Below are 14,627 nucleotides of genomic sequence, written 5' to 3'. Positions count from 1 at the left end.
CATCATTAAATATGCTTGATGTACTAAGCAAATGTTTCCAAAAGACATCAAATCAGAGTAACTTCAAGTAGGCAGCTCGAACTATAGTATACAGAATGGTAACAGCTAACATTTCCCGAACACTTCCTGTTTGCCCCGCCTCGTTGTTCTAAGCTCTTTGTATGTGTTCTCTCATTCTGTCCTCACACCCTGATGAGGAAGGTCCCTATTGGACAGATGAGGAGCATGGGCACAAGGAATTTAAACAGGGGTCAGCAAGCCTGTAAGTGGCTGAATCAGGATTTGAACCTAGCAGTCCAGCTCCAGAGCCTGAAGCCCTCTGGTGTTGCTGCTCCTCAGGGCTCGTGTGCTCAGAATCTCTGCCCACGTCACGTCGGTGCGTCTGTCCGAGTAGGTCATCAAGTGCCAATTGTGAGATGCACAGAGAGATCTGAAAGTAGACCTGGTGGCAGGGACATGTTCTCTTGGAGTATCTCTTGAGAGAGCTGTTATGTGGTGTGTAATTCCATCTGCTGCTCTGACCTCTGTGTTTTGCTGTTACTGCATATCACGCCTGGTTAGGGGACAGCCCAGAGACTGAGGATGGACTTGTAGCTTGAGTTCTGAGGAATTGACTTCTACTCTCTAGAAACATGTCCCCAGGGTCAGTAACTGGGCATCCGGTTGCAAAGGAAAAAGAACAGCCTTTTAAAGGCATCAAGCAGCTCCTCGATCCAGAGAGAATGAAGATGGGGAGTAGAAGATGTTGAAATAAATTGTTACATAAAATATAGATACCATAGACTTCCTGGCTCGTGGGACTTGTGGTCTTTCCCGTCATTTCTGACTGATCAGACTAAAAAGTATCTCCTGCAAACATATCACTGGGCCTGGAGTTTGTACCGGAGCCCTGCTGATCTACCACTTACGGTAATCTGTCAAAGTCGAATTTAGTATCAGGTCCTAAGGGTCAGATTTGAAGAACGAGAGTGTGCATACATCTAGAAGGATGGTGGAAGAGAGGCTGGAACCAGGATTTCAGGTTTTGTTTACATCTTACTGTTAAGCCCTTTGCAACCTTGGCATATCTATCACTAAGGCTCTCAAGTTGCCCAGTGTAAATGGGGAGAGTTCTAACTTTGTAGGAATGTGATACTTGAAAAATGCCTGGGAATTGCTGGGTAACAAGAAGCCCTGAGCAGTGTGGCTACACTGCTGCCCCTCAGGTTGGTTATTCATGCAGCTACTGGTAGTTTTGGGTGGAGAGAATATTCACTGGCTTTGAAGTAACTGTATTAAGTAGCGCGTGGGGCTTCTGAAGGTCTTTCTGCTCTGCTCCCTGTATCTAGAGGAGCTAAGATCTCCATGTTTGTGCATCACGGTTACAAAATGTTAAATCAAGGCCATGCTTCCCCTTCCTAGGTAGTGGACGAGCCAGGGCTGATTTTTTGCACCTTTACTGAGCTAGGTCTTCTTTTGTCAAGGTAACTTACTGCTAGAACTCTAAGTTATTTAGAGGCTCAGTGAACTGAGCATTGTCAGAGAATCAAGTGATACCTTGACCCTACCTGGTTCAAACGTATGCTCTCACCTTTGAGGAAAGTAGTTGAGTTTTAGTCGAGTCCCTGATAGTCCTCATCATCTTGTGTGTTCTGTCCCTGGGCGGCTGGGACTCAGCCTCTTCCTCCTTGTGCTGCCTGCAGCCAGGGCGGCACAGCGGGCCTTGAGAACCAAGGTGCACACAGGTGGGCCCTTCTTCTATCACCTAATAGAGATGCACCCAATCAAGACTCTGTAAACTGAGCCCTTTTATTCACATGTGTGCAGGGAGAGTGAGTTACTTTTTTTATTATTTTTTTAAAATTTATTTGAGAGAGAGCAAAAGCGAAAGAGATCACAGAGGGAGAGGGGGAAGCAGACTCCGTGCTGAGCAGGGAGCCCAATGCGGGGCTTGATCCCAGGACCCCGAGATTGTGACCTGAGCCGAAGGCAGATGCTTCACCAGCTGAGCCACCCAGGCGCCCTGAGAGCAAGTTGTTCAAAGGAACTTGACAGCATGTCCATTTGTGAAGGAGAGTTTTATGCATGTAGAGCTTTGTGTCAGTCGTGGTGCCGTTCATTCCTTCAGGAAGGATTTGCAGGTCATATACTGTGCTAGCATCCGGGAGTGCAAAGATGATAAAGACTTGGCCCCTGCCCCGAGGCTCTCACGGTATGACCGCCGGCAGGTCGCCCCTGACTGTGACGGGTTCTGGTGAGCTCTTTGTGACTGTGTGAGAGACAGGGCCAGAGTGCTGTGAGAGCAGAGGGGAGTGAGAATGCTTTCCACCCGGGGCACTGGCTCTGAGAGATGACTCCTTGGACTGGGCAGGCTGAGCAGCATTTCCCAGGTGGGTACTGGAAAGGTCATTGAGGCAGAATTAACAAGCAATGTGAGGAAGCAGCGAAGATGCAGAGGTGCCTGCTGGGTTTCCAGAATGGTAAGTAGGCTGGAAGGACGGGATCATGAGGGATGTTGGCAGGAGGGGAGGCTGGAAAGACAAATTGGGCCCACGTTTGAAGGGTCATGAGGATTGTACTGAGAAGTTTATGCCTTTCTTTGTAAGGCAGTAAAGAAGGTCATAGTCATGGGTTGGTTTGCCACTGACTAGCTTCGTGGTGTTGGTTAAGGTATTGGCCATGAGTGCGCCTCAGTTTCCCCATCTATAAAAATACCTATCTTGCAGATACATTTTAAGGATTCAAAAAATGACAGCTATTATGATTTGATTGACCTTTCAGAAAGTTAATTCAAGTCCCCTCACGGTGTAGAGAGTACATTGGAAAGACGAGATGAGGCACCAGTTAGGTGGTGGTTTGTTTTAGTTAAGGAAGAAGTTACAGGGGCACCTGGATGGCTCAGCTGGTGAGGTGCCTGCCTTCAGCTCAGGTCACAATCTTGGGGTCCTGGGATCGAGTCCCGCATCGGGCTCCCTGCTCAGCGGCGAGTCTGCTTCTCCCTCTCCCTCTGCGGATCCCCCTGCTTGTGCTCTCTCTGTGTCAAATAAATAAAATCTTTAAAAAAAGAAGAAAAAGAAGAAGAAGATACAAAGTGCCTGAGCTAGAATCGTGGCAGTAACAATAAAGATGGAGCAGGTTCAAGTGTTGTGGGCAGTGTGAGTTGAAGGCAGGGAGTGTTAGGGGCGGGAAAAGCAGCCTCTGTGGGGCAGCTAACGTTTAAGCCGGATGCTGTGTGTGGGTTTTGTCTGCAGTTTGGTTTGTGCCCGGACCCCAGCATCGTCAGGCGGTTGGTGACAATACAGGCACCCTGCCGTGTATACCCTGAGCGCCTGTGTGGGTCTGCCCTGGCTGCTGAAACAAAACACCATAAACTAGCGACCTAGACAACAGGTATTCATTCATTGCTCAAAGTTCTGGAGGCCGGGAAGGCCACGATCAAGGTGCTGGCAGATTTAGTTCTGGTGAGGGCCTTCTTGCAAGTGACCATCTTCTTGCTGGGTCCTCACATGCTGGGAGGGGGGGTGCTCTCTCCCTCTTCGTCTCCTTTTAAGGGCACTAATCCCATCTTGAGAGGCCCACCATTCTGACCTCATCTAACCCGAATTACCTCCCAAAGCCTCATCTCTGAATACAATCCCATTGAGGGTTAGGCCTTTAACGTATGGATTTTTAGGAGGACGTACAAGAGCCCATGGCACGAACGTGCCTCTTTTCTGTGGGGATGTGGGTATGCCTTGTAGATTGCATTATTTGCCTTTTGCCTGCTATCATCTTTCTTCCTTCCTTAATAAATTGTCCTACAACTGTGTTTGGCATTTAGTTTGGCAGTATTCACATTTTTTAGTTATGCATACCCTTTGGTCAAGCGACTTCATTTCTCTGAATCTCTGTATAAAGGAGAAACACACTCCTTTATGTTCTGCTACAACACTGATTCACTTTTGACACCAGAGACGTGGGCTGTGCACCCATCAGGCAGGAATTGTTCAATAAATTATAGTGTGTCTACGCTAAGAACTGGTATTCAGCCAAAAATAAAGTAGGTTTGTACCCACTGAGATGAAAATATGTCCATGACCACATGGTTTGCTGAAAAAAGCAAGCTGTTATGTATAATGTGGAATCTGATTCCATTGCTGATCAAAATAACAGTGTGTCACAATGTACGTATGTTTGTGTATTTATATTTGTAGATGCATAAAGTATGTCCAAAAACAACGCATTTTACTCTATCACAGTGGTAACTCTTGGGGTAAATCAGCAAGGGGAGGTGCTTGCCTCTGACTTTGTATTCTTCTATATGACTATGTATTTGAATTTGAATTTTTCCTAATGAACACATTTTTATTTTTAAAACAGAAGCATTTACATTTTCTGTAAAAATAGGGAAAGGGACTACTGCTGAGCAGGGGAGGAGACAGTTCCAGGAAAATACAGGGAGTAGGAAAGTTAAGGAAATTCTAAAATAATGGCTTAACTGTTTTGTGAACTACAGGAAGGGTGTGGCCTGCTGTGTGGGGTTGGGGGCTTGTGGAGAGTAACAAGATCACAGTCAGCATGGTGAGGGCTGGAGCCAGGTAGCTTCGTCCCAGTCCCATTCGTGTCAATGTGCAGTCATTTATCTTTAGAAACATTCGGTTCAGAGACCCTGGGTGGCTCAGTCGGTGAAGCGTCTGCCTTCAGTTCAGTTCACAATCTTGGGGTTTGGGATCGAGCCCTACGTCGGGCTCTCAACTCAGCAGCAAGTCTGCTTCTCCCGCTCCCTCTGTGATCTCTCTCACTTTCGCTCTCTCTCAAATAAATTTAGAAAAAATAATAACTCGCTCTCCCTGCACACATGTGAGTAAAACAGCTCAATTTACAGGGACTTGACTCTCCAGTTTTAGAAAATTATGTAAATGAAATCATCGTAGGTCTTCAATTTTGAAATTTAATTTGTTGTTATGTTCTTGCCAAAAACTTAATCCATTTATATTACTTTTTATTCTTGATAAAGATGAAGAAATTATTTCAAACGCCTTCTTTAGGGAGAGTTGCTTCGTGCCACATAGTGAATAAATACTATGTAAACAACCGTTTTGCAGTGTGAAGATAATATAGTCATATTTCCAAATACCAAGAGAGTATAATCAAATTGTAGATTTTATCCTAGATGGAGTTTTATTTGCTTCTTTAGTAAACTCTACGCCCAATGTGGAGCTTGAACTCAGGATACAAGGGTATGAAGAGTCACATGCTCTACCAAGGGGGCCAGGTATCCACCCCTCAAGAGTTAGTTTCAACTCTCTCTTGATTCCAGAGATAACAAGAAAAAAGCTGGTTCCTTTAAATGGAGAGCAGGATAGATTTTTTTTTTTGGTAGGTAAATAAGAGCTTAAAATATGAGACTTAACAGTATGTGTAAAGTCAGCTATACCTCTGGAAAATAAATTATAGCATAAAAAAGATAACTTCAGAAGCTAGTTGGGTCCAAGAATTTGCTACTTAGCTCTGAAGAGGCCATTTTTGTTCTTCGGGGAGTTTTCTGACCTGACACCTCTGTTTTACGGCGTTGGGTTTCTATAGCAGGTGAATCATCGGATGGACAGGGGTCCTGTGGCTGTGGGGAGGCAGCAGTGTGACAGAGGCCAAGCGAGCCTCGTCACTGAGTGCAGCTATACTTGACGACCCTAAGGTCCCCGGTGACAAGGACTCAGGAGGGGTGTGCAAAAGAAGTCAGGTCCTTTGATAGGGCTGTTCCTGCCCTCCGGTCCTTTTTTTTTTTTTTTTTAAACTTTCTTTTTTTTAAAAACAACTCCTTTTAACTTACTTTCTATTGTTTTTCTTCTCACTTTTCTATTGTGAATTGTGAAATAGATATATGTAAGTAGATGAACCATATATCTACAGTTTGAAGAAACTGTAAACAAACAACCTATACCCACCCCCCAGATCAAGAAGTGGAACATTGTCAGCACCTCAGAAGTTCTCCCTGTGCCTGACCCTGATTGCATCTGTATTACTTTGTTAAATAACAGCTTTATGGGGATATAATTCACCATGTGTTTCTCCATGGTAGAGTTACCATCTTTCTCTTTGTTGTTAATAAGTATCTTGGGGAAGATAGTTTGAAACTACTGCTTAGATTTCTTTTTTTAATGCAAAAAGCATCAACTGAGTTTGCTTCTTCCTTTAGCTAAATATGCTGCATTGGCCACTCCCCTGCTTGGGCTCTGTCTCTAGTGAAATAGGGCTTTCCATATTAGATCTACTGCCTCTCATTGAGATGCAAGACCGGGATCGTGGTTTTCTCTCTGGTGTGTAAACTTCAGGGTAAAATTTTATGGATAGAAGTTATAGAAAGGAGGGTGCCTGGGTGGCTCAGTTGGTGAAATGTCTGCCTTCAGCTCAGGTCATGATCTCAGGGTCCTGGAATCAAGGCCTGCATCAGGCTCCCTCTCACTCTGCAGCTCCCCCTGCTTGTGCTCTCTCTCAAATAAGTAAATAAAATCTTGGAAGGAAGGAAGGGAGGGAGGGAGGGAGGAAGGAAGGAAGGAAGGAAGGAAGGAAGGAAGGAAGGAAGGAAATTAGTTAGTTGCAATGTAACCTGAAATGATGACAGAGAGGAGAGAAATTCTCTGGAGAAGATCCTTTACTGGAGATGAATGAGGAACAGGAGGAGTTTTTGGTAGCTGTTGGCCTCTAGTGGGTTACCTTCTCTGTATAAGAATTTCAAAATCACTTTGGATTATAAGAGAGAAAGAATTATAAAAGGGAGAAGAAAGTAGAGGTGGAGAAGGAGGCAATAGTTACTTTTCTGTTCTTACCTTTAATTTGGCGTCTGCTGGCTAAGTAGATGGTTTTCTTTACTAATCATTAGGCTGTGCCCGCTGTGGGTATTTTTCCCCTCCCCATTACACAAATCGCTGATTGATTGACTCAGTCATTCCTACATTCATTTAGCATTTTTAAAAAAGATTTATTTATTTTTAGAGAGAGAGAGAGCACAAGCAGAAGGGGCAGAGAGAGAGAGAAGCCCAAGCAGATTCCATGCTGAGCACAGAACCCGACATGGGGCTCAATCTCATGACCCTGAGATCAGGACCTGAGCGGTAATCAAGAGTCTGACGCCCAACTGACTGTGCCTCCCAGGCGCCCCTCATTTACCATTTTATTGAACACCTGTAATATTCCAGGCCAGTATTAAACACTAGAGACACAAAGGCAGATAAAATTCAGTCCCTGAACTAAAGAACTTCTCCAATAGTTGGGAAACGAGAACATCTTGGAGGAGGGGCTGAGGAGCAAAGGCAAAGAGGCAGCTAAACAAGATGAGGGCTGTGTGCTCCAGATAATTCCCTCTAACAGGAGCTTAACATCCAGTGGAGCCAGGCCTAGCTGGAGGGGCCCCGTACGCCTTCCTGCAGGCTTTGGACTTCTCTCTTGTAGGCATGGGGAACCACTAGTGGGTTTTAACCTGGGAGTCCTATAATACACATTCCGAAAGATCACTCAGACGACAGTATAGAGGGTGGATTAGAGGGTCATGGGGACAGGTAAAGGGGAACCAGATGTCCACATGAGATTCGATGGAAGTCTCATCTCAGGTTGCAGTGGGAATGAAGAAGACGGCCCTGATTCGTGAGGCAGGATTTACGTTGGTAACCAACATAAGCAGCAGAGTCTCAGCTTTGGTAATCGGACTGGCTTCCAGGCCCCCCCGCAAAGGACATGGCCAGCTAGCGCGTTTTCCCCTTCTGTGTGGCAGACCCGGCCTAGCGTGCCTACTCCTTTAAGACTTTTGATCTTTTCTTCCAACAACTGCTGTGCCAGATTCTGGAATCCGTTAATGTGGTCCGTTGCTTTTCTAAGCTCCCATGAGGCCACCTTCCCCAGCCCATGTTAGACCCTGGGCCCTTGCAAGGTGTTAGTTCTGTCTCCATACCAGCAGGCTCTTCCTCATCCAGCTTTATATTCCACAACACCCCTTAACCCAGCACCCTCAGACCACTCCCACATACGTTGTTCTGACCTGTGCCTGTGTTAGCCTGGGCCTGCATATTTCTGGCATAATAACTCCCCCTCTCTTAGCAGGCCTAGCAGGCCCCAGGTGAGTAATACTCAGATTTGACCCTAATTATGGCCTATGGCCAGGAGAGAAGATGGGGCAGCTCCTTTGTAGGGCAAGCACTGTCTTGTAAGGTGCTTGTCTTGTCTGAGACCGCTGTGTCATCTTCAAGCAAAGGGGATTCCCCTATCTTCCAAGAAGAGGGAGCCAGCCAGTTTGCAGGCCCAGGGAATCTGGAGTTCATGGTTCTCAAGTGAATGTACATAGACATCCCCTTTCAAGCCTTAGAGTCCACTCTTTCCTCATCAGGGCCCCAACTTTGACTTCATAGACTTGACCTGGGCTGAGAGCTCAGCCTTCTTTTTGGTTCGGCCACTCCTTAAAATTAGGTCCCATGCCTGTAGGAGATTACTGTCTTTAAAATATGCTGCAGGAGGCTGACTGACTGTCATACTTGGCCTTAAATTGCTGATCGCTATATCTGGACTGGCTTTTTCCCTTTTTGATGAATGGATGGCTCTTAATAACAGCCACCCACTTCTACAGTTTTACTGTCATCATTTCTCCTGTACTTCCTGTACCAGAGACCGTAAACCAGCCAGTGCATCCCCTGCCCTGTGTTGCACCACCGCGACACGCCAGGGACCGTCTGGGCGGGTGGGTCCTCACTGCCATCTGGCCGGTGGGTAACCTACCCCCAAATTCCACCCGCAGAGTCCACGTCCTTCGGCAGCTGCTGATACCACTTCTCTAGAAACAAACCTGAGATGGAGATCTTTGTGAGAGCTGTTTATTGAAGGAAGGCTCTCCTGGGAATGGGGATAGCAGAAGCCAGATGGGGCAGGGGAGCAGAACTGAACAAAGATGTGGTCTTGGCAGAGATTCGCTTCAGCCTGGTCCCTCGGGAAAGCTTTGGAGTACGACTTGTACCGCACAGTCGCCCTATCTTGAGGCAGGGGGCCTGGCCTTTTGTACGCCCTTGCCCACGTCTCCCTGGCTGCTGACGGCCCTGTGGTGGTATGATGAAGGAGAAATCGGGGCATTTTCTTGGGCCAGGAGGCTTCGGTTCCTAATTGCTGGAGAAGGAGCAGCTATGGGCTGTTTGTGGCCAACATTCTCAGCAGCTGGAGAACGGGAACATGGTGAGGGGGTGGAGACGGGCTGCGAGAGCATCACTGCACAGCCGTTCTCACTTCTGCTCTTGCGTTTTTTCTCCCCTTGCTTTTTAAGTGACTAGCACATCTTGGAGATAATTCTAGATCTGTTTACACAGAGCTGGCTTGTCCTTTTTAAAAATGATACTTACTGAAGTATAACAGATACACCGAAAGGTAACAAATTGTACACTTGATTTTCACAAAGCAAACACACCTTTATGACCAGTGTCCAGGTCAAGAACTAGAACATGGCCAGCCCCCTAGAAGCTCCCCTGGTCCCCCTTCCTGTCACGACCTCTGACTCAGGGTAACCGCTACCCATCTTCTCTCCTGATTTGATCTTTATATAAGTGGAACCATACACACGTGCCCATTTATGTCAGGTTCCTTTCATGCAGAACGTTTGTGAGATTTGCTCATCTCAGTGCATGGAGTGATTGTTTATTCTCGTTGCACATGTCCTGCACGTGTGAGTGTCCCACAGTTCATCCACATGATGGTGTATCGCATTTGGCATTCTGTTGTGTGGGGCTATGATGAATAGTGCTGCTGTGACCATCCCATTGTACGTATCTTGTGGGGCGCACGTACGCATGTCTGTTCCGAGTGCACCCGGGACTGGCATTGCCTCGGCATGGGGCTGTGCTGTTGTAGATACCGCCGAACAGTTTTCCAATGCAACTACACCAATTGCCCTCCAACCAGCATGGTTTAGAGCCCCCAGCACCTAGTATTTTCTATCTTTTTCATCCCAGTGGGTGTGTAGGATTAATTTTCATTTTCCCGATGACTCATGAGGTCAAGCACCTTTACATATGTTTATTGGCCATCCGGATTCCCCTTCTGTGAACTGTCAGTTCAAATCTTTTCTGTTAGCTTGTTCTTTCTTGGTAAGGAAATACTAAGAAAATAGGAATCCTTTCTCAGATAAATATATTGCAAATGTCTTTTCCCAGTCTCTGCTTGCCTTTCACTCTTTTTCTTTGAATGTATGTATATTTATTGAGGTATAACTGACATATAACATTGTATAAGTTTCAGATATACGGTGTGTTGGTCTGATGTATTTATGTATTACAGTGTAATTGTAGTCTTGGCTAACAGCTCTCTCAGATCACATAGTAGAGAACCCTAACCCTAACCCTAGCCCAAGGCCAGCATAGCTCTTGAGTGCTTCCTGCAGGATTCAGTAAAACTTCGGTATTTTGCGAGGCCCAAGTAACTCAATGTGAGGTCAAGCCACATCTGACAGCAAGAAGAACATCCTATTGAAACTCAAGTTTTTAGCTTTTAACAGAATTTTCATATTCATCTATATTCAGTTCCAGCTATAGAAATTCATGTTTTCCTTCAACATCAGAAGTTCCTCTAAACTGGACGGAAGTCTAGTTCTGGCTAGTGCTGTACCGTCATGGGAGAGCAGACTGGGATGTTTACGCAGGGACGATTTAAAATGAAGCCTTTGTTTTTGGACTTTAAAGAGCTGCTCCCCATCTCACCAGGATGTGTCCTGCTTTCAGTAGGGGGTGTATAGGCGTCTCAAGCTGCAGTGAATTTTGTTGCCCTTCATACCCCTCAAGCCCTGGCTTCTCCCCCTTCCTAACATACATGAGAGGCTCATGGGGCAACAGAACACACAGTGTTGTGTGCAAGCTAGAAGAGGCCTTTGGGTATTTTATGTAAGCATTGTAAAGAATGTGTCTTGTCATTCTGGAAAGGGTAAGACTATAGGGATAGAAAACAGATCAGTGGTTGCCAGGGACTAGGGTGCAGGGAGGGGTTGCCTACAAAAGGACATGAAGGAATGTGTAGGGGTGAAGGAAATGTTCTGTATCTTGATTATGATGGTGGTTACACAGCTGTATGTATTTGTCAAAATTCAAAGAACTGTACACATAAAAGGGTGAATTTTGCTTTTGATGTAAATTAGATCTCAATAAACCTAACTTAAAAAAAAAAAAAAAGAATATGTCTTAGAAAGGACCAGTCAGGGGCACCTGGGTGGCTCAGTTGGTTAAGCATCTGCCTTTGGCTCAGGTCATGATCCTGGAGTCCCGGGATCAAGCCCCACATCGGGCTCCCTGCTCAGCGGGGAGTCTGCTTCTCCCTCTGCCCCCACCCCACTCTCATTCTCACTCTTTCAAATAAATCATAAAAATAAAATCTTTTTAAAAAAAAAAGAAAAGAAGGAAGGGTGGTTCATAGACATACCAGTGCTGTCTCTGAGGCCTGGTCTCCACATCGCTCAGGGAGCCGCTGTTCGTGAGCAGGCACCACAGAGAGAGGTGCAGAGCTGGGGGTGTAGGGGGTGCTGGAAGGGGTGACAGGGCAGCCTGGCTTCTGCATCGGCAGCCCTCAGCCGCAGTCGTTAATCCCCGCTCCCCAGCAGCGGGTGCGTATGTCTCCCTGCAGGTCAGAAGCCGGTCGTCTCAGACCTGTGCTTGGTTTTCTTCATTGGCTCATGATTGTTTGGGGTCATGCTGCAAAAGTCCTGTTCGTTAGACCGCCAGGGCCGCAGCAGCCAGAGGGGGGCTTGCTTACCTCCCGTTTACTTTACAGAGCATCTCCCATTGCCTTCCAGTCATAAGCTGAGAACCTCAAAGAACCTTCCAGTCACCATGGTAGGAATTTATGTCTCCCCAAGAGCCTTCTTTCCCGAGAAGTTAAATTCCAATGGAGCATGTGGCAGATTTGCAGTAACTCTCCTGGGTCACAACAAAGTGAGATACATCCTAATGGTATTTACTCCAAGTGCTTTGGGATTCATAGATAGAGATATTTATCTAACTGCTGACCTTTCATTCATACGTTCATTTTTCTAAGTATAGGCGTACCTGTTCCATGGCGCTTCACTTTGTTGGGCTTGGCAGATGTTGAGTGTTTTACAGATTGAAGGCTTGTGGCAATCCTGTGTTGGGCAAGTTCCATCAGCATTTGTTCATTTCATGTCTCGTGTTGCATTGTGGTAATTCTTATGATATTTCAAACTTCTTTGTTATATTTGTTATGGTGATCTGAGATAAGTGATGATGACTGACTTGCTGAAAACTCAGATGATGGTTAGCATCTTTGAGCAATAAAATATATTTTTTAAGGGCACCTGGGTAGCTCAGTTGGTTAAGTGACTGCCTTCGACTCAGGTCATGATCCTAGAGTCCCAGCATTGAGTCCCGCATCGGGCTCCCTGCTCAGCGGGGAGTCTGCTTCTCCCTCCCCCGTCTCGTGCTCTCTTTCTCTTAAATAAATAAATAAAAACTTCCAAATATGAAATAAAATATATTTTTTAAAGATTTAAAGATTTTATTTATTTATTTATTTGAGAGAGAGACAAAGAGAGCACATGCAGGAGGAAGGGCAGAGGGAGAAGGAGAAGCAGACTCACCACTGAGTGGAGCCCAAGACAGGGCTTGATCCCAGGACCCCAGGACCCTGAGATCATGACCTCAGCCAAAGGCAGATGCTTAACTGACTGAGCCACCTAGGCGCCCCTCCACATCGTTCTTTTACACATAATGAATGCTATTACATACTTAATAGACTACAGCATAGTGTGAACATAACTTTTATAGGCACTGGGAAACTGAAACATTCATTTGACTTGCTTTCTTGCACAGGTCTGGACCCGAACCCATGGTATCTCTGAGGTATGCCTGCATTCACAACTGTATTACAGGTAGATTTCTTTAAAGAAGACAGTATTTTCGGGGCTCCTGGGTGGCTCAGTCGGTTGAGTGTCTGATTCAGTTTCAGCTCAGGTCATGATCTCAGGGTCCTGAGATCGAGCCCCACATTGGGCTCGGTGCTCAGCACTGAAACTGCTTGTCCCTCTCCCTCTGCTCCTCCCCCTACTCTCTCTCTCTCATAAATAAATAAAATCTTTAAAATAAAAAGAAGATAGTATTATCACTAATGATAATCACAAATGATCACTAATGATCACCAGTATTTTCATAGCATTGTATGATCTTTGAAACATTTCTTATTTGATTTTAATCACCCTAGGAGATAGACAAGGGCTGTAAATCCCATTTTACAGAGAAGGAGACTGATGCCCAGAGACGATAAATTACTCACCCAAGGTCTCACTTATCAGTAAGTGCAAGAACTGAGGCCCGAAACTGGGTCTTCTAGCTCCTGGTGTTGCCATCACTTTATTAAATAGTCTCATTTACGTTCTCTGGTCCCACACGCAGTTCAGTGGCAGGACCAGAGGGTATTAGCTCCTAGTTAAACTTGATAAATATTGATGCACAAAGCCTTTATAAAAAAACACTTGGGAGTGTGTGTTTTCCACTTAGTTTGTGACCATCTTTGTGCCAGCCTGCCATTTAGCCCGAGGGGCAAATACTCAGAATCCTGAGAGTCATTATGGGCAATGCTACGCTCTTCTGAAGATCTTATTCACGTATTCGTACCTAATTCTATCTTCTGCATGCTCTGGCCTAATCACTCTGGGTGATACGAAGACAATTCTCACGTGGATTTTTCCCTCAAGCTTACAGTCTTGCAGGAAGATCAGACGTATACACACATGGGAGGACGTGATACTCGAGTTGTACAGTTTCACAGAAGCTCTGAGAAAGGACCTGTATGACCTAAGTTTTGCTGACTTGGAAAGTGCCACTAAAACACTTGAACTTGTGGTTTGTTGGTGAATGCTGTTTCTTAACAAACCAGCACACGAAGATCTGCTGTGGTATTCAGCAGTGAAACCAAAGCATCTGTGTTGTAGGAATTTCCTCGAAATTTCTTTGAAACACACTGAAGCTAAACGTACACACTCTCACTCTGTTTCCTGTTGTCATCGGACATACCACCTTACGGGAAACTATGCTGATTGCTGTTGCATTTCAAAGAAAAATTTGGTTAATTTTTTCAGCTTTTAAAGAGATGCACAGTGGCCTTAATTTGTAGTGAAACTGTTCTACAAATTCTTTAAAGTCAAGGACTTCTGAGTCCAATAGCAGTTCGCTGCATGTGCAGAATAGCATCCCGAAGAGCACTCTCCTTGTGGTCTCTACGTGGTCTTGCCAGGCCCATCGGGTAAGATAGCAGCACCGGTGATTACAGAAGCCAATCAGATGTGTGCTTGATCTTTCCAAGGCAGTGCTGATACATGAGCTTTGCAGTAAAGGTTGCCATAAGAAGAGAATGTAGTCCCTGGCCATTTTTCTATTTATTAAAATTTTAAATGCTGGAAACACCACAAGCGTATATCCTCAGCTAACCCATACCTTAAAATGTGTTTACAAAAAAGAGGGGAGCATGTGGTTGGCCTGAGCACTTCATAGGAGGAGTGATAGGAGTAAGCGGCAGTGGGCAGAGGTGACGGTCTACGAAGTAGTTTCACAGTTAACAGCTAAGCCATTGTCTCCTGGCCTCTAACCTCCCCTGATGCTGGGGCTGGGGTCCAGGGGTCACATTCCTCCATCGCCCTCTGCTCT

The 14,627-nt window shown here is 45.7% G+C and overlaps 1 protein-coding gene across 6 annotated transcripts in view; it reads left to right on the top strand.

The window, feature by feature from the left end:
• The window catches only part of RNF157 (ring finger protein 157), a 71,692-nt gene that overhangs the window by 23,660 nt on the left and 33,405 nt on the right, over nt 1-14,627 (top strand). For 4 of the 6 annotated variants that reach the window (XM_019800357.2, XM_019800355.2, XM_034641647.1 and 1 more), the window contains exon 3: nt 12,798-12,827. The exons of 1 other annotated variant lie outside the window; for it this stretch is intronic. In XM_019800357.2, the coding sequence (XP_019655916.1) occupies nt 12,798-12,827 (30 nt within the window). Of the gene's footprint in view, nt 1-12,797; nt 12,857-14,627 lie in introns of those variants that run through there. One more of the 6 variants, XM_019800358.2, reaches the window with a different exon arrangement.

The sequence above is a fragment of the Ailuropoda melanoleuca genome, chromosome 13, assembly GCF_002007445.2.
Source record: "Ailuropoda melanoleuca isolate Jingjing chromosome 13, ASM200744v2, whole genome shotgun sequence".
In the NCBI taxonomy this organism is placed as follows: domain Eukaryota; kingdom Metazoa; phylum Chordata; class Mammalia; order Carnivora; family Ursidae; genus Ailuropoda; species Ailuropoda melanoleuca.
This window is presented reverse-complemented; position numbering and strand designations above follow the sequence as displayed.